This window comes from Elephas maximus, chromosome X, assembly GCF_024166365.1.
Source record: "Elephas maximus indicus isolate mEleMax1 chromosome X, mEleMax1 primary haplotype, whole genome shotgun sequence".
Lineage (NCBI taxonomy): Eukaryota > Metazoa > Chordata > Mammalia > Proboscidea > Elephantidae > Elephas > Elephas maximus.
In genome coordinates this window covers 50,155,219-50,178,631 of record NC_064846.1, presented here as the reverse complement: position 1 = coordinate 50,178,631, position 23,413 = coordinate 50,155,219, and the positions used below count along the sequence as shown (strand labels likewise).

The 23,413-nt window shown below is 49.8% G+C and overlaps 1 protein-coding gene across 3 annotated transcripts in view; it reads right to left on the bottom strand.

The window, feature by feature from the left end:
• Positions 1-1,431: 1,431 nt before the first annotated feature.
• The window catches only part of TSC22D3 (TSC22 domain family member 3), a 62,023-nt gene continuing 40,041 nt past the window's right edge, over positions 1,432-23,413 (bottom strand). Inside the window, exons 1-3 of one of the 3 annotated variants that reach the window (XM_049871838.1) lie at positions 4,436-4,814; positions 3,632-3,683; positions 1,432-2,518 (exon numbers count right to left, since the gene is read on the bottom strand). In XM_049871838.1, coding sequence (XP_049727795.1) covers positions 2,288-2,518; positions 3,632-3,683; positions 4,436-4,557 — 405 coding nt within the window. In that variant the 5' untranslated portion in view covers positions 4,558-4,814 and the 3' untranslated portion in view covers positions 1,432-2,287. Of the gene's footprint in view, positions 2,519-3,631; positions 3,684-4,042; positions 4,134-4,435; positions 4,815-23,413 lie in introns of those variants that run through there. The other 2 variants (XM_049871839.1, XM_049871837.1) reach the window with 2 other exon arrangements.

Below are 23,413 nucleotides of genomic sequence, written 5' to 3'. Positions count from 1 at the left end.
TCCCTCCCATAGGGGTGATAGTCTCCCTTGTGGGGAACACAGTGGGCTTGGAATACAACTCTTGGTCCAGGGTGTGTCCCAGTTGGAGTATGGTAGAGGAGACACTGAGTAATGTCTCCCCTACCACATAATGGATAATGAATAATCATTAGACAGAGTATCGGAAAACTGGGCAGGACCCCAGGTGCCAAAGACATGTGGCTGGGGAAAGAGTGATTGGTGATAATGAACCCTAAATAGAGGCAGAGGAGGGGAGCCGCAGTCAAGACCCTTAGAATTGGCCCTGCCCATGAGGCTGGTGAGTTTTGTGTTAAGTGGAGTAGCAGCAATTGAGAGTAGTTTTCCTGGGAGGAGGGGCAGAGGAGAGTGGGCTTTTTACTTACCTCAAACGGTCTACATCCTTTCCTAAGGCCCTCTTAGCTCCTTTGCCAAGGTCAAGGGTCACATGGGGATCGGTGTTAGGAAAATGCATTAAATAATTCTGATGATGCTTTCAGAAGAGAGAAGAGGCCCAGTCATGTTTATTTGGTTCTCTCCTTGCTCCCTCACATGTATATTCTGCCCTATTCTTTTGGACCTTCTTGGGGTATCCTCCCTCCCAAATCACCCCCTCAGATTGAGGTTGCATGTTGCTAGTCACTTTGCCACCCAACTCGGAAGCTCTCATATGAAAGCAGGAGCAGGCTAGAGCGGGATGGACATGAATTTGAATCCCATTTGGCCATAATTCCTGTGTGACTTTGGGCAAGTTACTTAAATTTGCTACGTCTCAGCTTCCTTATCATATAATGAGGGAAAAGAGCACGTACTTCACATGGTACTGTGAGGGTTACATAAGAGCATGGATGGAGCATAGGCCTGGTACTTAGTGGGTGCTTGATGTTCAAATGAGTCAAACTGTTGACCCTGCTACTACCAGCACCACCATGTGAGGGGCCCCTACTGCCCAGTCCATTTATACTCAGTCAGACTCCAATTTTATTTTTAGAAAAAAAAGAGAGCCAAGTTTATTGAAATGTCGAGCTACATTTGGAAAAATCAAAATCCCAATCCTGGAGACAGACATCAGGATAAGGTGTCAGGAAGTGGAAAGTGTTCACTGCCACAGAGGCCCCTAGAGACAAGCTCCCTGAGCACGTCACCTAGGCACCGTCAAGTCAAAGCCATTTCCTTGTCCACAACAGGACACCATCAAGTTAATCACTCTGTTCACTTGAAAGTTTTCCACAACAGTAATAACATTAATAATAATAATAACAAAAACCAGTTTTTAAACAGCACTGAGAAGTCCAAGCTAATTTTCTCTCAACCCCATTCTAGTTAGTCAGCACCAGTGAATGGTGGGTTTGGCATTCAGGAGAGAACCTCACACGCCTCCAATGGACAGACGGGGAAAAGGGTGCAGCAGCAAGGCATCTGTGGCTGCATCCCGGGGCTGGCCCCCTTCCCTGCCTTTAGGTTTTCGGCTTACTTTACCTAGAGGACAAACTGGATCAACTTGGTAAATGAACACAGTCAAACGATTAGCCTTAAGAGACAAGGGACCAGTCAATACTCCCAAAGCTGGTTAGGCCTTCAACATGTAGGTGGATGTGTATATGCATACATCACTACACTAAGCTATAGATCTAGCCCTATGGGTATATATACGCATTTACGGCTATATAGAAAAACTATGCCAATACTAACCAAACAGAACTTTGTAAGCGGTCATCCCAAAGCTGTAATCCCACACTGGGCTGTGCACAAAGCCATGCATTATACCATAGTAACCAACAGAAGGCTGATTTGGCTCGATCTCTCCCATCTATTCACCCTGCCTTTGCAAGGCAGGGGAGAAGAGAGAGGTTGCCTCTGCTTAAAACACAAGTGGCTTCTTCATAGGAACAGTCGTCAAGTGAAGCTGTTGAAGATGTCCATGGAAATGAAAAACAGACCCCTTATACTTTCCGGAGCAAACTGCATCTCATCTCGAACTACCTTTCTCCCTTGCCAGCTGGAGCTAAGTTGTCCAGGCCCCAGGAGCCCCTAGGGCGCAGTGGCATTAGAGGCTCACTGGCTTGGGGTGACTAAGCCCCATGCAACTCAGCCTCCAGAGACCTGCTCTTTGTCAGGGGTCTGTCACTGGAGTGGACCCAGGTGGCCATGTCCTTGGGACATCTCTTGGCACCAGCTATGCTAGGTGTAAAGTTCTCCACGTGAGATGACGCTTGGGGAGCCAAAAACAAACTGGAAAGAACTAGGTAGAACAAGTTTAGTGGCTCTGCCCACCGCGAGGCAGAGCCACTTACACCGCAGAACCATCGGGGGCCTCTGGCGCTTGTGGGGACTCAGGAGCTGGCTCTTCTGGGCTCAGACGAGACTGGAACTTCTCCAGCTGCTCTGGGCTGGCCAGGGTCTTCAAGAGGGTATTCTCACGCTCCAGTTGGGAGTTCTTTTCCACCAGCTCTCGGATCTGCTCCTTCAGGATCTCCACCTCCTCTCTTACAGCATACATCAGATGATTCTTCACCAGATCCTGCCACAGAGGAAAGAACAACCACCAAGCCATTCGTTAGCCAGTCACGACCACTCCGCAGCACCTTCACTCTGCCATCGATGTGCCCGCCAGGCCCCTCAGATTGACAGCCTCTAGCCTTCCCACGATAGATCTTCCGCACACCGGCCCACTAGCCCTATTTCTCACACACCTTTCTCTGAAGCACTTAAACCCTTACTCAAGAGAGCTGGATCCTTTGGGACTTGCCTGAGGTGGGACAGCTTTAAACTAGACAGGTTGCCCGCCAATGTTTCTAATGGCTTTCAAAGCCGGCTGCTGCTTAAGGGCCTTTGGGGTGAGACTGCTGCGGGTTGCTGGTGGTTTGCTATGTCCCCATTTCAACATCAGGTTCTGAGGCTGGCGCAGAGCCCAGGAAGGGCCCGCAGTGCACCCCATACTGTTTGCCTGCTTTACAAACCCTCACCAAGAGAATAAAATGGGCTTTTGGAGTTTCCTCCCTTCCTCTTGACCCAGCACCCTGAGTCTGCAGCTGTCTTGCAGCAAGGCCAGACAGGACGTTGGCCTAGGGGAAGGTCTGGGTGTGGCTGCATCCTCTCTGAATGTGATAACTGCACTGGGGGCAGGGAACTGTGTCAGTAGGCTCCAGGGCACAGTTAAGTGGCTGCTGACTGCTGGAAGCCCCAAACCCCTGCAGTCATGTTGGCAGCTGGGTGGAGTCGGACCTCTACCTGGTAGAGAGGGAGAAGGGGTGGGGTGCTCTGCTTCCTGTTTCCTCCCAACTCCTGACCCCAACCCAGGCTCTGCAGAGGCACTGCAGTGCGGTTGCATCCAATGAGCTCTGTCTGCCTCCTGCCAACTGCGGGATGCTCCAGCCGCTGCGGCCCGGGAGGGGAGCCAGGGGCTGCTGCAAAGCCCTTGGGGTGGGCGGGGCGGGGGGGGAAAGAGGAGGCCGGCAAGGGCAGACTGGAAATGCCCTCAGAAGCGCTAAGCTAGGCAGACTGCACTTCAGGAGGATGGGAAGCAGGCTGTGGACTTCTTCAAGCTCTTGTGCCCACCCCTCTCGGTTCTGCCCCAAGTTACATAAGCAGCAGCCAGCTCTGGGGATGGGAATGACGCAGTGAAGCCACTCACCATGGCCTGCTCGATCTTGTTGTCTATGGCCACCACGCTGGCTCCAGAAGCGCTGCCAAGACAAAAAGCAAAGTGACCGCGTTACCACTCATTTCCACTCTGAGTACCTGGCAGCTGTGGCCAAAGTCCTCCATCTACCCTGGCTTTTCCTCCTTCCCGCCTCTCCGGCCAGGAGCGCTGGTCAATTTGTTCCTAGGTCCCTTCCTGGGCCCTGCAGGAAGCTGTACCTTCCCACCCAGGCTGGCCCACCGCCGCCGCCCTGAGCGCAAACTGGAGCAGCGCGCGGGGCCCCGGGGTGGCTTGGGCCAGCGCGGCCTGCTCGCCCGGCCCGGGCGTTGTGCAAACAATGGGGGGCGAGCAGCCTGGAGTCCCTGCAGCCGGCCCAACCCAGAACATCCCCGGCAAACCTACCTGGCTCGAAGCTAGCTAAGAATTCCTGTACGGCTCTCGGAAGCTTCCGACCTGGCCTCCCCAGCGGCGCGTGGCCAGCCCCCTGCCCAGCCCTGTGGTGCCCTGCCCAGCCCTGTCGTGCCCGGCCCCGCCGCCCCTCTCCTGCTACTGTCTCTGCGGCTGCAGCAGCTCCTTCTCAGGGCGCAGCGGCCGCAGGGACGCTCCGACGGCGGATCCCAGTGCAGCGGTGACACCCCCCCCCCACGCCGCGTCCCCTTCCCCCGCCCCTTCCCAGGATGCTGCACCGCGGGGGAGCGAGGACCAGCCGCACCACGCCGGCTCGGAGATCCCGCTGGAGGCCAGCCCCCGCCTGCACCCGGCTCGCCTCGGAGCGGGGCTGGGGCCAGTGATTACCTGTTATCCAGTTTAACGGAAACCACATCCCCTCCAAGCAGTGAAGAGAAGAAGGAGATAGAGAAATTGCGCAGCTGATAGACCGCCACCTCCATGGGGGTCTGATACATTTCAGTGCTCATGGTTCGGGCGGCCTGGGAGCTCTGGACCAGCTATGGGCCGGGCTGGGCGGCTGCGGCTGTGGGCGTGCTGCACGGGGCTGGGCTCTGCGCGGCCGGCCTGGGGCTAGGAGTGGGGCGCAGGCTGCTGAGCGGACCCAAAGTCAAGCAGGCGGTCCAGCTGGAGTTGAAGGGGAAGTGACTCGAGGGGTGTCACCTAGCGTGTCACAAACTCCACAGCCGCCAGTCCAACCCAGACTCGAAGATATTTCGGCTTCTACTTCTTTATATAGGAGGAGCCGGCTGCGTCACATGGCGTCAGGGGCCATGCAAATGAGTCCTGTACTGGGCTTTGTGGCCCAGTTAAACCACATCCCCTCCCTGAACCTTCGGCTGGAACTGTAAACAGTTCAGCACTTTTCTTGTGCCAACTGGCATCTCCAAAGAGGGCTCTGCAGATTGGTAAAAACCAAACTGGAGCTGAACCTAAGAGATTGCTGATTTCTAGAGAAATAAGCACAAATGCTGTAACAGGAGGTAGAAACATTCAGTAGAGGGCAGCGCTGGGACCAGTTTACAAAGCTCTTCTTGAGGTGGCAACCAGCATACCCTGATGGCTCCAACACTCCCTAGTCACCCACCCTCACCGTCAGGAGTCTCACCTTCTCGCTACCTGCCCTCTCAGCCTCTCTCCTGCACACATACTTTGTCACTTACAGGCTCACTCTCCCACCCGCTCAGCTGTCTCCTCACCCAGCCAGCTGGCTCACCAGCCTGCACCAATCCACTGCCTCCTCCTTCTATTAGCTCGGGAGCTAATGTGTGCATGCATGTGCATGGAGGAGAGGGTGTTCAGGACCTCAGCAGAGTGGGTGAACATATAGATGAGAGCAACTGGGGCTAGGTGGGTGCTGGAGGTGGGGAGGAGGCAGGGTAGGGGAGTAGGCACATGACAATATACCAGCCTGGTCTCCACAGCCTATTCTGCAAAAAAAATACATTCAACACTATTCAGGGTCTCATGTCCATGTTTTTCTTTTCAAGATTTTGTTACATTCATATAAACAGCAAATGACAACAAAACTACAAACCATCCCTAGAGAACACCTGCCCTGTGACAGGGTCCAGGCACATCATGGGAGGGTTGGTCCTCCAGGAGGAAAAAAAAAAAAAGATTCCAAAGCACAAGAAATATAAAAAGATTAGTGTTTCCTAGTAAAGAGTTACATAGATTTCCATCAAAAATGTTTTCATTCTTTTCAGCCTCAAGCTTAAAAACAGAACAAAAAAAAAAGGCATGAGGCTTAAGGTCCTTCTGTCCTGCGCCTTCCTGAATGAGGCCTCCTGGTGGACAAAAGCAGAATTGCAGCCAGAATGAGCAACCAGGGCAGGGCAAGGGGAGAGGTGATGCAACTAGGAGTATCATTTACACCAACCCGAGGCCATAAGGAGAACATTGAGTTCCACCACACATACAGTAGTTTCGATGAATCTAAGGCCAGTACCCTTGAATCAGTGCTCCACAGGCTATGATCTAAAGAAATACCCCAATGCTATTGGAAAAGTACTGGGGCTTCTTATCAGCAAACAAGGTAATTATTACTTGCTTCAGAATATTTCCCCTAACTAGGTGCCTGGCACCGACATCTTGGCCAAGGCCCTAGTCAAGCCCAGTATGAAGGCCTTGATTTTCTCCAGGTTGTCAGTGCAGTTATGCCACTGAGCAGCCAACATTTGTCACTATGACTTGGGATTCCCACTGAATCCAATTGGTGATAACACACAACCACCATTCTATTTGCAAAGGGTTGACAATTAGATCTAAGCAAACCTACCACGCTGGCATAGCATAGGTTTTTCTTCACCCCAGTTGTAGGTGGGAGACGATCCCAAACTCAGGACATTCTGTTAACATTTAGGACACAAACTCTCTAGACATGGTGCTGGAAGTAAGCAGTGTGTTCTCATCAGAACATTAGCTGAGAAAAAGAACTTCTTAAATCAGGAGATTAATTGATATCGATATTGGAATTCCCTAAGATATTAATCTGTCCTCTACAACACATAAGAGCTTTCTTGGTGCAGGAAGTCTCTGAAGTGACCTTTCATTAGCTCGTCAATTTTTCCCAAAATAACAATTGCTACTCACCCCAAGATTCCAAGGGAGATGATGAGAAGAAAAGGGGAGAGAGAAATAAGCTGGCTTGGTGGGAGTGGGGGTGGGGGTGGAACACTGCCAGGAAAACAGGACACAGAAGAAAATCGACTCCTTTGGCAGAGTCTTTCTTATATGGACACCAGTTAACCAGATGCCATTGACTTGATTCCGACTCATGGTGGCCCCACGTGCGTCAGAGTAAAACTATGCTCCATAGGGCTTTCAGTGGCTGATTTTTCAGAAGTAGATTTCCAGGCCTTTCTTCCAAGGTGCCTCTGGGTGAACTCAAACCTCTAACCTTTCGGTTAGCAGTCGAGTCTTCAACCAATTGCACCACCCAGAGACTCCATGTTAATTATACTTCGGTGAAAAAGTAAGCTGAGTTCAAGACTCACTGACAATAATAAGCAAACAAACAAACCAGTTGAGCCGATTCCAACACATGGCTACCCTATGAGTAGAACTGTGCTCCATAGGGTTTTCAATCGCTAATTTTTCAGAGGCAGATTGCCAGGCCTTTCTTCCAAGGTACCTCTCAGTGGACTCAAACCTCCAACCTTTCAGTTAGCAGTTGAGTGCTTAGCCAGTTGCACTACCCAGAGACTCTGTGTTAATTATACTTCAGTGAAAAAGTAAGCTGAGTTTGAGCCTTGTTGACAACAACAGCTACCATTAACCAAGCATCAGCTCTGGTCAAGCACTGGGCTGGCTGCACCACAAACCTTGCAGTGTGAGCACTGTCACCATTATTTTACAGATGAAGAAACCGAGGCTTGGAAAAACTAACTTGCCCATGGTGGCACAGCTAATAAACTGCCGAGCTGGGACTCCAGTCTGGGGCTTCCTGACCTACAGATCAAGTTTATTCCTACTACACTTAACAGTGGGGCAGGGGGTAGGTTAGGGGGGATGCTTATTGGATGAGTGGGGGCTGGAATGAGTGAGTGGAGGCAGTTGGGGGATGGGATGGCACTGCCAGAACAGCGAGGAAGAAAAAAGGGCAGGGGTAGGAGAAGTGCCCCCAGGGTGCCAGCATTCTGACACTCAAGGCCAGGAGGGAGGAGCAGTGGGGAGGAGAGAGACCAGAAGACTAGCCAAACTGTCCAACTGTCTGTCCACTGAATTTTCTAAGAGGGCTGTGCTCACCCGGGTCATTTCAAAAGGCAGCCAAGCAGCCCTCAAGGAAAGCTATTGCTCTCTAGGAAATAACCCACCACCCACTGCTAGGAAATAAAAAAAAAAAATAGGACCTACTAATTCAACCAGGTGGCTCCCAGACTGGACTATGTAGTCCTCTGGGGTATACAAGATTTGAAATAAGGTCAAGGAATGCTAATCACGGTCCCTTCAAAACTCAAGTTCCCGGGCCCCACTCACTGGCACCCTTAATTAACTCCTTTTTTTCCTATTCCTGCTGTGCTCAGCTTTTAGGAGACTGAGACCACCAACAAGAAAACAAGCTCATATACGAGATTTAGCTTAAGAAAACAACTTCGAAAGGCTATCCCGGGTCCAGCCCACCCTCAGCCAATCCCTCATCCCCTCTCCACCTATAGTTCTGCATGGTGGGGAGTGATCACTGTGAGATCTCCCATCAGCAAACAGTGATTGGACCCCAGGGTCGGCTCCTAAAGGAAGACAGTGGACTTAAACATAGTAGAAACATTTTCTACAAGGGCAGGGGAGTTGGGGGTGGGTAGCTGGGAGCTGGGAGAAGGAATCCAAAGAGTTTTCTGCTTAACCTCAGCACATCAGAAAATTCCGCTGCCTAGGATAGCTGGGCCAAACCTTGCAGTGAGCGGAAGTTTATGCTGTACCTGATAGCGACGATCTGATCTAACATTACTGAGTGAAGTGCTGATCCTTGAAGCCCTGTGTCCTTGTGTCCTGTGAAGGTGGATCCCAGACAGGAAATAGTAGCCTAGGAATTCCACAGCCCAGTGCCCCCGTGTTCCCAAACTCCCTTTCTTACATCCTACAACTTACAGTGTAGGCTGGACAGCAGCACACAGCTGATGAGCCAGGCCCTTTGCCGGCCCTCAGTTCCAGCCCTCATGCCATGGGATTTTGCAACGAAACACATAGCTGACTCAGTCTCTCTCAGGAGCAACCTGCTAGTTGGAGGATGACATAATGAGGATGGGACCAACTCCCCCCCCCCATCTCAGGAGCCCCTGGAAGCCTACTTGTTCCCTTTGAGGTGGAGGAAGTGTCTCAACATTGCCACTGGTCTGTTCCACTTCAAAAGCCAGACTCTCCAGGGTAAGGGCCCTTCCTATTTCGGGTTCCCACGGGACAGAGGAACAGAGACTGGGCAAAGGCTGGGCAACAGATGCCCTGGACAGGATCTCAGCACGCTGAGGAGGCGTGGGGAGCAGACTCGGGGTGGGTGCTGTAGGCTGGGGGTGGGGATGAGGGGGAACATCTCACTTCCCTTTTTGTCACACTTAGAGCATTGTGTACCACACGGCCAGAAGGAAACTATTTATAGGCAAGTCTTCCTTCTTTTCTACTTTTCTAATCTTTGGGAATGTTCCACCCAACTATTCGGCAACATCGCCAGCAAAACACAGGGTCCTGTGTCAGGAGAAGCGGAAAGAGACACGATGCAAGAGGTGCGGGACAAGCCACAAAGCAAACACAGGGTTAGGAGCTGGAAAAGGAAATACAAAAAGGATATTGAGCACTACAGCGTTAGGGCAGCATTAATGGGATGGTTGAAAAACATCCCTCCCCACTTCCCCCTCCGCCACGGCCCCCTTCCATCTGAATCTCTGTCTAGTTCTAATTACTTACTTGTCCCTTTTTCTGAAGAGGTTGGGGGAATAAGGAGGCTGAAATGCCATAGTTTACTTTTTCCTTGCTTCTTGCTTATCTTTGCTCTTCCCTTCTGGTTCCACTCCAGTGTGGAAGACTATGGACAGGAGGGCCACTGCTGCTTGCAGGGTTACTTTGGCTTCATGGAAAATCCCCAATGTCCAGGATGAAGGATTTAAGAAGGAAAGGCCGTGACCGAGAAAGTGCCTTGTTCTCTGTGGCTCATGTGAACTGCCCTGCATGGCCAGGGCCCAGAACCTTGAGTCTGGGAGGCAGGAAAATGGGGAGGACTGATGTGGCTGCAGATGCAGAAGGTGATGGCGGGTGGAAGGGAGCCCCAGAAGAATTCTGGCTGAGATGGAGCCTCTTTTGGACAAGCAGCTAGCAATTGATTTGGGGCAAATCTTGGCACTGAATGACAGCAAGAGCAATGAATTGTGCCTTTCAGCTCCCTCCTGGACAGGGTCCCATGTGAGCTTCACAAACAATCTCCGAATGACACTAGGGATGACAGGCAGAACCAAAAAAAAAAACCCATTTTGAAGAGGCATTCCATCCTCCCTCCTCATTGAGTCAAAAGCTGGTCTTGTCGAATCACCTCTATCACCCCAACTGCGGTCACTAACTGGGGTGGGGCTTGTCCTGGACTCTCAGCAGGACTGCAAGTATTGGCAGCCTTATCCAGGAATGCAGTTGAGTTCAGTGGATCTTAAATTTCATGAACCTTGTGTCAATATTTATGCCTGTCTCCCTTCCCTTTATGCCTTGCTGCTGGGAGAATGTATCTCCATAATTTTTTAGAATCTTCTTCACATTTTCCACCCTCCCCATCACCCATCTTCAGGTATGAAATAGATAATTCTGGGTGTGGGGGGGGAACCTTTGTAAAATTAACCTTGGTAAATGGAATCATACATCTACACCCACACACACACTAATTGCCGTTATCGTTCAATTCAACTCAAAGTTTCAATTCAATGAATGTCTACTCAAAGTACAAGGCACATTTCAGGGAAAGAAAAAAAAAACAAACGAACAACAACAACAAAAAAACAGCTGAGAGTACAAGTCCAAAATTGTGGGTTTTTTTCTAAAATATCCTGGGTCTGCGGCAAATTCAGAAGTCTCCCTACTGGTTAGACCTCAGTGAAATGTTTGCTTTGGGAAAAAGCCTAGGGCTTAGGGGTGGGGTGTTCAGGAGGGTAGCCTGGGGTTTGGAAGGGCCATGCCACTACCGTCCTCCGGCATCACTTCAGTCCACAGAAGGGGGCGTGCTTTTCTTCTTGCCACACTGCCTTTTGGCTAATGCCCACCTAGATGGGGATAACGCAGCAGCTGCAAAGCTTGGAGTTTCTAGGGGACCTACCACTGCTTTGACGTTGTGGCAGCCCATGCCTGGAAGGGTCCCTTACCCTGATTCTCTTCCAGGACCCCCAGGGGCTTGTAAACCAATGAACTATGCACAGGCCTTTGCTCTCTCAACGGTCAGGGTCTTCATCCTGGGGATCGCCTCTACCTGCCAACTTCTTGGCCTTCCTCCTTTAACCAGCTCCTCTTGGTCTTACTCTTGTTCCATGTCTCTCAGAAGCAGGTGCTAAGGTACCTTGCCCTCCCATCCCCCACCACAGACTGGTGGGCATCTTCAGTCAGGCAAATATCCTCTCCAACCCCTCACTGCCATCATGGCCCACCCACTGGGAATTCTGACTCACTGCAGCCTTCCCAGGGGCTGGGAAAGAAAGCAGAAAGAACATGGCTGCTCTCCATGTTTGTTTGTCTGCACAGCCCTCCACCAGCCTATTCACACCAGGGAGACACTGGCAGGGCCTCTCCCCAACCATTCTGCTCTATGGAGCAGCCACAAGAGCTTGAAAAAAAAATTTCAAGCCATTTTTTTCTGGCAGTTGCCAAGGTTACTTTGAGTGGCATGTGAAGGACTTGGGGCTATTCGAAATGCTTGGAGGACAAGGACCAGGAGGGATCTCGTTGAGGATGCAGAGCCAGCAGACAAGAGGCCTGTGAAGAGGGCAGAGGCTCCGAGGTATTGCACCTGGCTTCCATTGTGGGACCCACTATAGAATGGGTGACCTTTGAAGTGGTCCAGGTTCCCCAGGTAAGCAAAAGGACGGTAATAATGCTGGCCTTTTCTTCAGGCACTCTGTCTCCTCAGCCATGATGGGTAAGCATTATGAGCTTCCCAGGTCCCTCATATTATACTCCTGAGGCCCTTGCTTACCTCACAGCACAGCTATTCACCATGGGCTCAATTGAGATAGCTCCTTGATCCTCTGTTGTGGAACTGTAGCACTCGTGAAGAGGGGCCCTGCAGATTGCAAAGGGCCTCCAGTTTGCCAGCCACTCCACCCCCCTTGGCTTCCTGGATGGAAAGAAGGCAGCCCAGCTGGGGTGAGGGGGATGGCAAGTGGGGCCGGGGGGCACGTTACTCCCAGAACAGAAAGAAAGGAGAGAAACAGGGCCAGCTCCTCCCCGGGCAGGGCCCCCCAGCCATGGGAACAGTGCCAGGGAACTCAAAGGAGAGCTGGGAGGGGTTAAGAAAGGCCTCCCAGCCTGGTTTGAGAATTGCTGACAAGGTATACTACACACACCTTATCAGGAAGAAAGAAACACAGAAACACACACATATTTATGTAAACACCCTCTCGAGCCTTTCACACAGTCTAATTCACAGAGATAGGCAGAGGGACACCAGGTCTCTCTTTGTTGTCGTTATATGTGCACGCATATGCACGCATGCGGCCACACCCCCCCCAAGCTTCCTCGTGACCCCAAAGGGGTAGTAAGGGGACAGGGCATGGCAAGACAGGATACTCTAGGCCAGGCCAGACTATCAAAAGCCATGATCTCTGTTCTGACTCTATGCTATGCAGGTGTCTTAGGTGACAGGGTCTTAGGGGAAGCTCGGGGTAGCAGTTGGGTGGGCATAGAGGAAACCAGCTTGAAGCCTCACACTGCACAATGGGGACAGGATGTTCTGGCACTACCAGGACAACAGTTTTCAAAGCTGTCAATCATACACTCAAATGGACTCTTTTAAATAAAGGAGAAATAAATACAGGCACCATTTGTGTCCAATCGATCATATAAACGCCTAAGAAATGATTCCCACAGGTTCCTTGTGCGGACAGGTCTAACTAGAGCCAGACTTGGCTTAAATGCCTTATGTGACTGGCTACATGAGAAGTGTGATTTGAAGGGCAATGAGGAAAATTCTCTCTCAGTCAAAGCTGTTTTCCTGACTTGACTATTGTGGTGCCTAAAAAGGTCATCAATTCATTCCTTTGGGTCTTAATGGCATCTCCTAGAGTTCTTTACACTTTGAGGAATTATTTTCCAATGCAAAAAGCCCTGGGAAGGTGCCACATTCAGCCACCATCAGTTACAAATACTTAAGCATCACCTAAAGACTAAAGTGCTTGGCTGCTAACTGAAAGGTTTCAGGTTCAAGTCCACCCAGAGGCACCTCAGAAGAAAGGCCCAGCAATCTACTTCTGAAAAATCAGCCATTAAAAATCTTATGGAGCGGAGCTCTCCTATGACACACATGGGGTCACCATGAGTCAGAATCAACTTGATGGCAACTGGTTTGGGCAACTGGTTGGGGATTTTTTTGGGTTTGTGAGTAACAGATTACTTCTAAGACACTTCACAGCTGTCAGTGAAAACTCTCGGCCTGGGAGGTTGGGGATGTGGGGAGCAGACATCTCAGGGTCAGAAAGGAGAAGAACTCAGGGTGGAGAACGGGGAGAGGCAGCTTTTTCTCCATTAGCACAGCTTGGTCAATTAGCCAGCCGATACCTCCGTTCTGGAAACCCTGGTGGCACAGTGGTTAAGTGCTACAGCTGCTAACCAAAAGGTCAGCAGTTCAAATCCACCACGTGCTCCTTGGAAACTCTATGGGGCAGTTCTACTCTGTCCTATAGGGTCGCTATGAGTCGGAATCGACTCAACGGCAATGGGTTTTTTGGGTTTATACCTCCCTTCTAAGGAGCCCTGATGGCGCAGTGGTTAAGCAATTCAAACCCGCTCAGCATCTTCACGAGAGAAAGACCTAGAAAACCCTATGGGGCAGCTGTACTCTGTCCTACAGGGTTGCTATGAGTCGGAATTGACTCCAAGGCACACAACAACAACCTCCTATCTATGGAAGTCAGCTCTCCTCCAGCCCCTTGGCTGTCACCACCCCGGTCAAACGTGGGTCCATTCCCAGGTTAACTGGAGGGACCGTGACTCATTCCCCCCTGGGGAACCTACTGGGGCTGACTACAAAGACTTGCCAGGATCTCTGCAAACATGCCCATCCCTACCCTGATCCAAGCCTCAAGCTCGTCCGCCCCTACCATGGTCACCTGGCCTCCTCACTTGGGAGCCCCTCCCTGGCAATGAGGCTGCCTCTGCCACTCACTGACTCCCCTCTCCCAGAGGGGAGCAGGCAGGGAATTCACAGCTCTCTGTAGCGCACATCTCGCCTGTCTTTGGGTATTTTTTAATTTTTTTTTACACTGCCTGCTAGGTTTGGGGCTTAAATCAACAAAGGCTGTGCTTCCCCCCAAGGCCTGGACTTCCTGGTTGCCTGCCAACAACAGAGTGACCCTTTAAACCTCTTCTCTTGCTCCTTGAGACAGTCAGTGTTGGAGGACGGGATTAGAAGAGAAAGATATTTTGGGCCAAAGTCCTGGAAATTCTTAGTACTACCCTAAAATACCATCTCCCCAACCCTTTCCAACAACATGAACGTTACATACTGAAGTCACCTTACTAAGTACAGACTTCTTTAAAGGCCATAACAATACGTAAGGGATAGAGCACAAAAATGGAAAAGCCAAAGTGTTTTCAATGATTTTTTTTTAAAATCTACTTACAGATGTCTTTGTGCCACCAAGCAAAAACAGAAGTGCCTAGGTCTTTGTTGGCGGAGTCTTTGTGGGAATGAGCAGGCTTAACGGACTACAGACTGAGCAGAATGTGGTGGGTCTGACCAGGAAAGGCTTCTTGCCAAAGTTCATACACCTTAAAAAACAAGAGGAACACTAGCCCCTATGTCCTGGGATAGAGTTCTAACAGCAAACTAACAAATCGCGGTCAACAGTTCTGACATCCTGTTATTTGCTAAAACTAATAATACCATGGAGTTTGTTGACAGAGTTACAGAAGAGCTAAAGTAAATATGGAAACTGAGGAACAGCCAAGCATGGACATTTACTAGTCAGCATTTGAGAAGAGGGGAGTTTCACGTATACTCCTTGGACATCTGGGGGAATGAAGGGCCTGAGCACGGTTAGGAGATAATCCAGAAGACATCTGTCATGTCACCAGGAGATTTCTCTCCAACAACAGGCTGCTGCAATAATGGGCTTGGCCCACAGAGCTGGTACTGAGCCCTCAGACATATAGTAATGATAAGAAGGATTGAGAGCAACTCCCTGAGTGCATATGTGAGAGGAGGTGCTCTCTGAAGTTGGTCAGGTGGGAAGAATATATGTCAAAAGGCCAGTTCTTTTTCTATCTTGGCCATTAGGCAGCTAGAGAACCTCATAGAAGTCTCCTGAACGCCTTATGCTGCTAGATCCTCATCCATGAAATGGGAATAATACCCCCCCAACACACACCCGCTCCAACATACACATCACACCAGGTGTATATGTTTATAATGGACACCCTAAAGTCTGGAAACAGAGACAGTATCATTTTATTTTTTTTTACAGATTGAAGATGTCCTTGATGACATTATATATATTTGCCTGTTTCCAGACTTTATGGACACCTTGTATACGGCATAACTGAGTCCTTTGGAGAGTGAGAAGGGCCATGTGAATGCAACATACTCCATGATGACTAAGGGCCCGGGTCCCAAACACTGCTGGTAAAATGGCTCTCCAAATGAGCAGCCCTTTTAACATTGTTTCAAAGTCTAGCATTTCTAACCTTCTGTCCAGTTTCAGTTCTTGTTTTCATTGTCTCCCAAGTTATCCACACTGCTTATGGGGATGGGACAGTTTGTGGGACTGATGTTAAAATGAAGTCAGCATTTCCATTTTTTCTCTTGAATGTCTTAGCAATCTTTCCATTTATACAGGACTTCTAATTTCCACAATGTTTTGACCTCAAGAGCTTCTCTGATGATACAAATGGTAAGCATCAGGACCTCTATTCCTTTAAGCGGGACTGAATAAGATGGTGACTGAAATTGGGCAGGGCAAAGCCTCAGAAGAGCATTGATTGGCTTCCTTACCAATTGCTGTTGAGTTGACTCCAACTCATTTGTAGTGACCCCATGTGTGTCAGAGCAGTAATGTGCTCCATATGATTTTTTAATGGCTGATTTTTTGGAAGTAGATCACCAGGCTTTTCTTCCAAGGCACCTCTGGATGAACTCAAACCTCCAGCCTTTCAGTTAGCAGCTGGACACATTAACCATTTTACCACCCAGGTACGATATAAGCTCTGTAAGGGCATGGGCTGGTCTTATTCACCACTATGCCCCCAGGGACTGGGCCAGAGCCTGGCACACAGTATATGGATGTGGTGAATATGTGCTTGATAAATAAATAAAAGGATTGGGTTAGTATTAGACGTTTGCTAATGACCCCGTGGTGAAAGAACTATACATACATTCAAGAATCGGCTTTCTGTTAATACCTTAATTTGGGGGGCAATCATTGTCTGAGAGAAGCTGCAGTTAAAAATACCAAAGACCTGCGCAAATCAAACATACTTGGGAAACCCAAACACAGCTTAATTGAGTAATTGGCCACTAAAGACCTGGAACCAAGGCCCAAGCTCTTAAATAAAATGGATAATTCACTTGTGTGTGTGTTCCTGGTTCTCTGCTAACGCTGGGACACTGGTCAGTTTCTGTCTTTAGCCAGAGGGGCTAGGTCAGTTGGGAACAGGTCACCCGCAGGGAGCAGTAACCTGTTACCCATTGCCATCAAGTTGATCCCGACTCATAGTGACCCTGTAGGACAGAGTAGAACTGCCCCACAGAGTTTTCAAGGAGCGCCTAGTGGATTCAAACTGCCGACCATTTGGTTAGCAGCCGTAGCACTTAGCCACTGTGCCACCAGGGTTTCCCAGGGAACAGTAGAGGGTAATAAAGCCCAGGAGCAGGGCAGCCAAGTCCCAGCTGGCTGGGATATCAAAAAGGGATTTAGGGCTGGCAGGCCTGATTTTCTGAGTGACAGCCATCTAACTGGAATGATGGTAGGGAGGGGAGGTAAAAGAAACCCTCTTAACTAAACCCCACCTCTGCCAAAATAAAGGAAATTCTCACCATTAATGTCACCCTTGGTTTTGAAGTTTTGAGGATCTCTATTAAAATAAAGTCTTTCTCAGAAGGGAGACTGCTTAGTTTTTCTCAGGAAAAAAAAGAAAATAAACAAACCTGTTGTGGTCAAGTGGATTCCATTTCAACTCATAGCGACCCTAGAGGACAGAGTAAAACTGTCCTATAGCGTTTCCAAGGAATGGCTGGTGGATTCAAACTACTGACCTTTTGGTTAGTAGCCAAGTATTTAACCACTGCACCACCAGGGATCCTGAATAGTGTGGGGTTTCTGGGAGAAGTGGCCTAGGCTAGCTAAGCATTGACTTGATGGGGCCCTGCCTCAGTGGGGCATCACAATGGATCCCGGCTGCCTAAGGCTTTTAGGGGACAGGCTAATGTCCCCAAATATTTCTGGACTTGCTGTCAAGAAGCCAAACTGCCTATTATTCAGTCATAAAGAGAAATGAAGTTCAGACACATGCTATGACACAGATGAACCTTGAAAACATTATGATGAGTGAAGTTGGTTGGTCACAAAAGGACACTGTATGATCCCACTTACATAAAATATCTAGAATGGGAAAATCCATACAAAGTGAAGTTTATTAGTGGTTATCAGGGGCTGGGGGAGGGGGGATGGGGAGTTACTGCTTAAGGGGTGCAGAGTTTCTGTTTGGGGTAATGAAAAACATTTGGAAATGGATGATGGTGATGGTCGTACAACATGGTGAATGTAACTAAAAATGGTTAAAATGGCAATTTTTTTGTTTTATGTATATATATATATATATACACTATCACAATAATATATATCACTATATATATACATATACTATCAAAATATCACAGGCAGTTCTGCTCTGGCCTGTAGGGTCGCTATGAGTCGGAATCGACCCGACGGCACTGGGTTTCTATCACAATAAAAAAATTCTTTTAATGTAAAGAAAGAAAAAAGGAACCAAACTGCCTCTGAATGTGTAGGTCTAAAAGTAGTAGAGTTTATGGCAAAGGAGATTTTTTTTTCCTCCCTCTCTTCTTGGTAAATAAAAGCAAACAGTTATGAAGATGCTGTGAAGAACAGCAAGGCTGCCTTGGGCAAATTGGGGACATTTCAGTGCCCCCTGGCCAGGAGACCCCATTTGCTAGCTCATCAAAACATTCTCACTGGACATCTCCTCAAGCACTACTTTTTCACTTATAAGGTGGCATAGCAGAGAAGGAGTCCTGGTGGCATAATGGTTAAGAGCTATGGCTGCTAACCAAAAGGTCAGCAGTCCAAATCAAGCAGGTGCTCCTTGGAAATTCTACGAGGGCAGTTTTACTCTTGTCCTATAGGGTCGCTATGAGTCAGAATTGACTCGATGGCAATGAATTTTTTATAGCAGAGAAATGGATCACCAACAAGGGTCCAGGGTTGATAAAGGGTTGACGTGTTCCTGGTCCCTGGGGTAATTTCCTTTTACCAGGAGCCTCCTGTTAACCCAAAGGAATGAGTCTAATGGGGGAATTCAAGGCACTAGGGCAGGTCAGTGGAGGAGCTTTCTCTGGCAATTTTCCATCACTCTGTGTTGGCAGTTGACTTCTCTGTCTGTGCACCAGGCGGCCCTGGCAGCAGACACAATACTCACACCAGGGCTGGTAAGGGTAGCCCTTCTCCCCTCAGCACCCTTCCTTCTTTTGCTTGTAAAACTCAGGAAAAGCCTCAGCCTCAGGACCCCCTCTAGCTTGGCCAGGTGATGGCCGACTGCCTGACACCAGGCTGAGCTGGGCTGATGGAGGGAGGCCGGGAAGTAGGGGTAGGCATCCCCCCCCTACACACCCCCCATGGCCCTGTTGTGAGGTGCTGACAGCTGAGAGAGGACCTGAAACCAGTTAGCCGGGGGCTCCCAGCCAGCAGTGTATTTTCATCTTGTTTTGACTGGGACTGTCCTCCCCTGTGTAAACACGTCCATGTCAGGGGGAAGAAAATGTAGAACAGCTTAAAATAGGTGGGTGGAATGCATCCCACCCATGAATCACCCATGAGGGGAATGCCCTGCCGGTGGGCCTTGCTTTAAGCAAACCTGACACATGAAAATCTCCATTAAACAGGAAGGCAGGGATTCGCAGCTGTTAGGTTCTGACCTATCACTGGGAGATCTCAAATTCTTATCTGGTCCAAATAATAACATGGCCCCCTCCCATGTACCGGCTGCTTAGCAGGCACTGTACTAAGAGCATTATATATATTGTCAACGGTCTTGCCGAAGCCGAACGAAAACCAAGCCCGTTGCTGTTGAGTCGATTCCAACTCATAGCGGCCCTATAGGACAGAGTAGAACTGTCCTATAGGGTTTCCAAGAAGCAGCTGGTGCATTCAAACTGCTGACTTTTTGGTTAGCAGCCGAGCCCTTAACCACTGCGCCACCAGGGATCCTCAATGGTCTTAGGAGTTGGGTATTATCATTAGCCCCATTGTGTGGATGAGGAAACATTGACTTGGGTTAAATGACCCGCCTGGAATCACGCAGCTATTAAGTGGTGGAGATCAGATTTGAACCCTTGTACTGTGATTCTGAAGTGCTGGGCTGTCTCTAGCTGGGTACTGCTTTTTATTTTTAGAAGATTTCCAGGCAAGGCTATGTGCCAGGCAGAGAATGGAACTTGCACCAATGTCCCTTCCCACTGAACCCTGCACGGGAATCTGAAACAAGCCCTTATTAGGCTCAAGATGGGGAAGCCCTCGGGCTGGGGCTGGTTCTTTCCACTGACTAAAGGATTCCCAAAGCGATTCCTGGAAGAGACCCCCCCCTTCCCATGCCAGGTTGGGATTGATCTGCATTTCAATTCAGAGACTGGCAGATTGTTTAAGGGAAGCTGCTCAACCATTCTCAGGGAAGGCCCCTCAGGAACTACAAATCAGTACAAACTACCCAGACACCAGGCTGGGGAAGGGACAAAAGACTCAGTATAATCTAGCGTAAGGAAAGACCAAATGTAAACATGTATTTTGAAACAGAATGTCACTGATCAGGGTGTCTGTGCAAAGCTGGCCCCCGGGCTAAACTGTGAACTAGGAGTTTGTCTTCAGAACCTTCCTGTTTCCTTTTCAGGTAACTTCCTCCTGCCTGTCCCCTCAAGCGACATGTGCCCTCCTGCTGCCTGTGGTCCCCCACTGCCAGGCCCTGTCCTCTCTAGCAATGCTCCTTTAAGGAAGACTCTCTGTTTCCCTCCCCCCACATCAAACATACCCGTCCTTTGGGACAACCCTAAAGGACAGATCCAAGAAATCTGTGTAAATGGCAAATAACAGCTTAATGGGTTTTCCTCCCTCAGATCACAGGGGCTTTACCCAAAGATCTGAGTCAATGGTATAATTTTAGGTATGGAGGGTTATAGGGGGAACCATCAGGTGTGTGCGGGGGGAGGAGGCAGCAGTGAGGGGATTGTTTTTCAAATCTTGCCAAGTAGGCCACATCTGCGTGTAGGGATAAATAATACAATAAATAATACTCTCTTACCCTTGTGTTGTGTTCTTTCCAGAACATGTTGGAAAGAGCACTGGAAGAGTAGTCAAGAGACATGGGTTCTGGCCTGGTTTTACCCTTGGCTAGCAGAACCCTAGAAGAAGTCATGTAACCATTCTGGACCCCACTTTCCCCTAAATGTAAAATGGGAGGGCTGGGGCTGCAAATTTGTAGTTATTTCGATGCTTATCTGATGAATGACAGTCTCCCCTATTTAGAATGGGAGTTCCATGCAGCCAGGAGTTCCCAAGTGCCTACTACAGTGCCTGGCACATAGTACCTGCTCCAGAAAAGAAACAATTGAATGACTGACTGAATGAAAGGCAAAAGCGACTTCCAAGTTTGCTGCCAGTTCTAATAGTCTCTGCCTTGATCTCCTCAGATGCAACTATTTACAGCTGTACCTATGAGTCAACAGGCCTAGGCCAAGGGTTGGGTGAGGCCTTCAGGCCCTTGCCGTCAGAACCAGGTCATGTTTGTGCACATGGGGTGCAGGGGCAGCTTGTACTGAGGAGGGGCAGCCTCTGGGACTAAAGGCAGCAGGAAAGAGCTTCCATGAGCCATAGGAGGCTTGCAGGATGCTGTGGTGGGCGGAGCAGGGGGGGGCACGGGAACTGTACAAGAGCACGGTCAGCCAGGAGGAGGAGCCAGGAGAGTAACTTTTACACAGTTTTCTGTAAAACGGGAAGCCAAGATAACAGAGACCTGATGGGTGTCTGGGCTGAGGTAGGAAAAGTGCCAAGTTGCATGGTGACTCAAGGTCAGGAGTTGGAATAGGGCCCAGAGCTCTGAAGCCTCCACTCACCCTCTTGGGACTGGCCCCTGGCTCCAGGCCAGTTCCCTGAATAGCTTCCCCCACCCCCACCCTCTACAATCACAGCTTCTTAGGCCAACCTGCTTCCTTGTCTAGGCACTGCCCTCCCCTCCTCTCCCCCCTCCCCCAAGCCTACATGGAAATTCTCCCCCTACCTCCCTGTGAGGACTCAGTGTCGAGGACTCAGTGTCGGGGCTAATGCAGTCACCCATTAGAGCTCTCTCAGGCAGGCTTCTGGGCAAGCTTGCCCCCCTTCTTCCTTGCTTGCATTGCCTGCCTTCACACACTGACGCAACTCCTCCCTTCCTTATGCAAAAACGGTGAGGTCTGCCACTCGCTGCCTCCCCTCCCCTCCCAGCACACCCCCTCCCCTACCCCACTCCACCCCCTAGTCCCTCTCCGAGGAGTACCCTCTGGCATTTTTCTAAGGTGGGCACCCCCGACACATACTCTTTCCTTCAGTACCCTTTCATGTTTTAACAAGGGCCAAAATTCCAGTTCAAAAGAATAAATCTTTAAGAGTAAAATTTCAAGTATTAGTGAGCTGGAACAGAGATATTCATGGGGCAGAGGTCCTTCCCAGAATTCCTGAAATAACTATGAATGGGGGTGGCTACCTGGGTACTCATTAGGCTAATTCTAGCCTTCGCTGCCTCGGGAGTTAGGAGACCAAAGTTTTGGTCCCATCTCTGCCATTAAAACTGTGTGACCCTGGGCAAGTCACTTAATCTCTCTGCATCTCTGTTTCTTCATCTGTCAAATGGAGGTAATTATCCCTGTCCTACCCACCTTGACAGGGCTGTTAGGAAAATTAGGGACCTTGTGCAGGTATGAAGGTGCTTGCTGAATGGCAAAGTCCTGGGACAAATGTCAGGAATTATTATGCCTCCCAACCCCTGCTGCACTTGAAGGACTCATTCAGATTACATTGTAGAACCCTCTTCACAAAAAGCACCTGTGTGCCTTAGACCTGCCCCTATCCTCTGTCCCATCTTCTGTCTCGCCTCCAAGGCTTGGCTCTTAGCCAAATTTGGTCTCCTGTGCACCTCTTTAAGAACATTTCCTGCCCCACCCTTGTGCCCCTCACCAGCTATCTTGTCACCCTCAGGCCTCCCTGTCAGGCTGCCCAGAGCCATCTGTGTGCCTAATGACCCCACTTTCCCAGCCTGACCTCAGCCCCTTCCTATCAAATCTTTTAAGGGGAAGAGACACGGGGCGGGGGGGCGGGTAAAGGCTGAACCTGCTGAATTGTTACACAGGCTGAACACAATTCGGAACACCCAGCATGGGGTCCAGAAATACACCATTGTCTGGTTACATGTAATGGGGGAAATTTTGGGGGGTGGAGTCTGCTCTGGGGCCCCTGAAATCTTGCCAGATAGACAATTGCCTGCTCCACCTCTAGGTTCAGCAAGCCCCACCCACCTGGTCTTCCAACCCATCTTCCCCTTCACCTCTCAACCCAGAGAATGGGCTGGGCTGCTTTATCTCTAGGACCTGCACACTAGAACGTGATTTCAGGCCTTCCTGGCCTTGTGCCACCGTTTCTCTGGTGTCCCCACCTTTCCCCCAGGGGTGAGAGGCTGAGGAGCAGTTTGGGGCACACTCTGAATTTCCCAGCACAAGCAATCAGTTCCCCCAACAAGGCCACACCCAAGAGTCTTCTTACCTGATGAGACCTGAAGACAGGTTCCCTCCCCCAATTAAGGGCACCTGGCCTACGGAAAGGGAATGAGGCCCACCTCAGCACAACATCAATCGAATAACTCTGCTCCTCTCTAAGACCCTGGCATTCCCTTTTGGCTGGAATGTTGCTTGGTCTAGAAAATATTTGAAAGAGAGGTTCTCCCCAGTTGTGGGAGTAAAACCCTTGCTCTCACCCAAATGCCCGCTCAGGGCTTCATTTCAACCCGAGAAAACTAGAAGCAAAAGGTGACCTTGCTAGGCCTTGCCAGGGAACTGGTGACAGGGCGGGAATGCATGGCCTCATTTTGTTGGCCCTGCCACCTGTTTCCCTCCCTCTGCCTGCCACTGGGGCTCCAAGTTGGCAGGCAGGTTGGGAGGGGGTGAGAACCTCTGAAGAGGCCATCTGGGAATGCCAGTCCCATAATAGAGGTGAAGAAGGTGGTCTTAGAGGCCCAAGGCTAAGCAACTGAAGTGTTGCAGGGACTCTGAGGTGAGTGAGAGAAGAGGACAGTCAGTAGGTACAGATTCTATGTCTTTGGTGGGGGTGAGGAGGTTGGTAAGATCACAAACTATCACATTTATTAGCATTAGTAGTAGGAGTAATAATAATAACT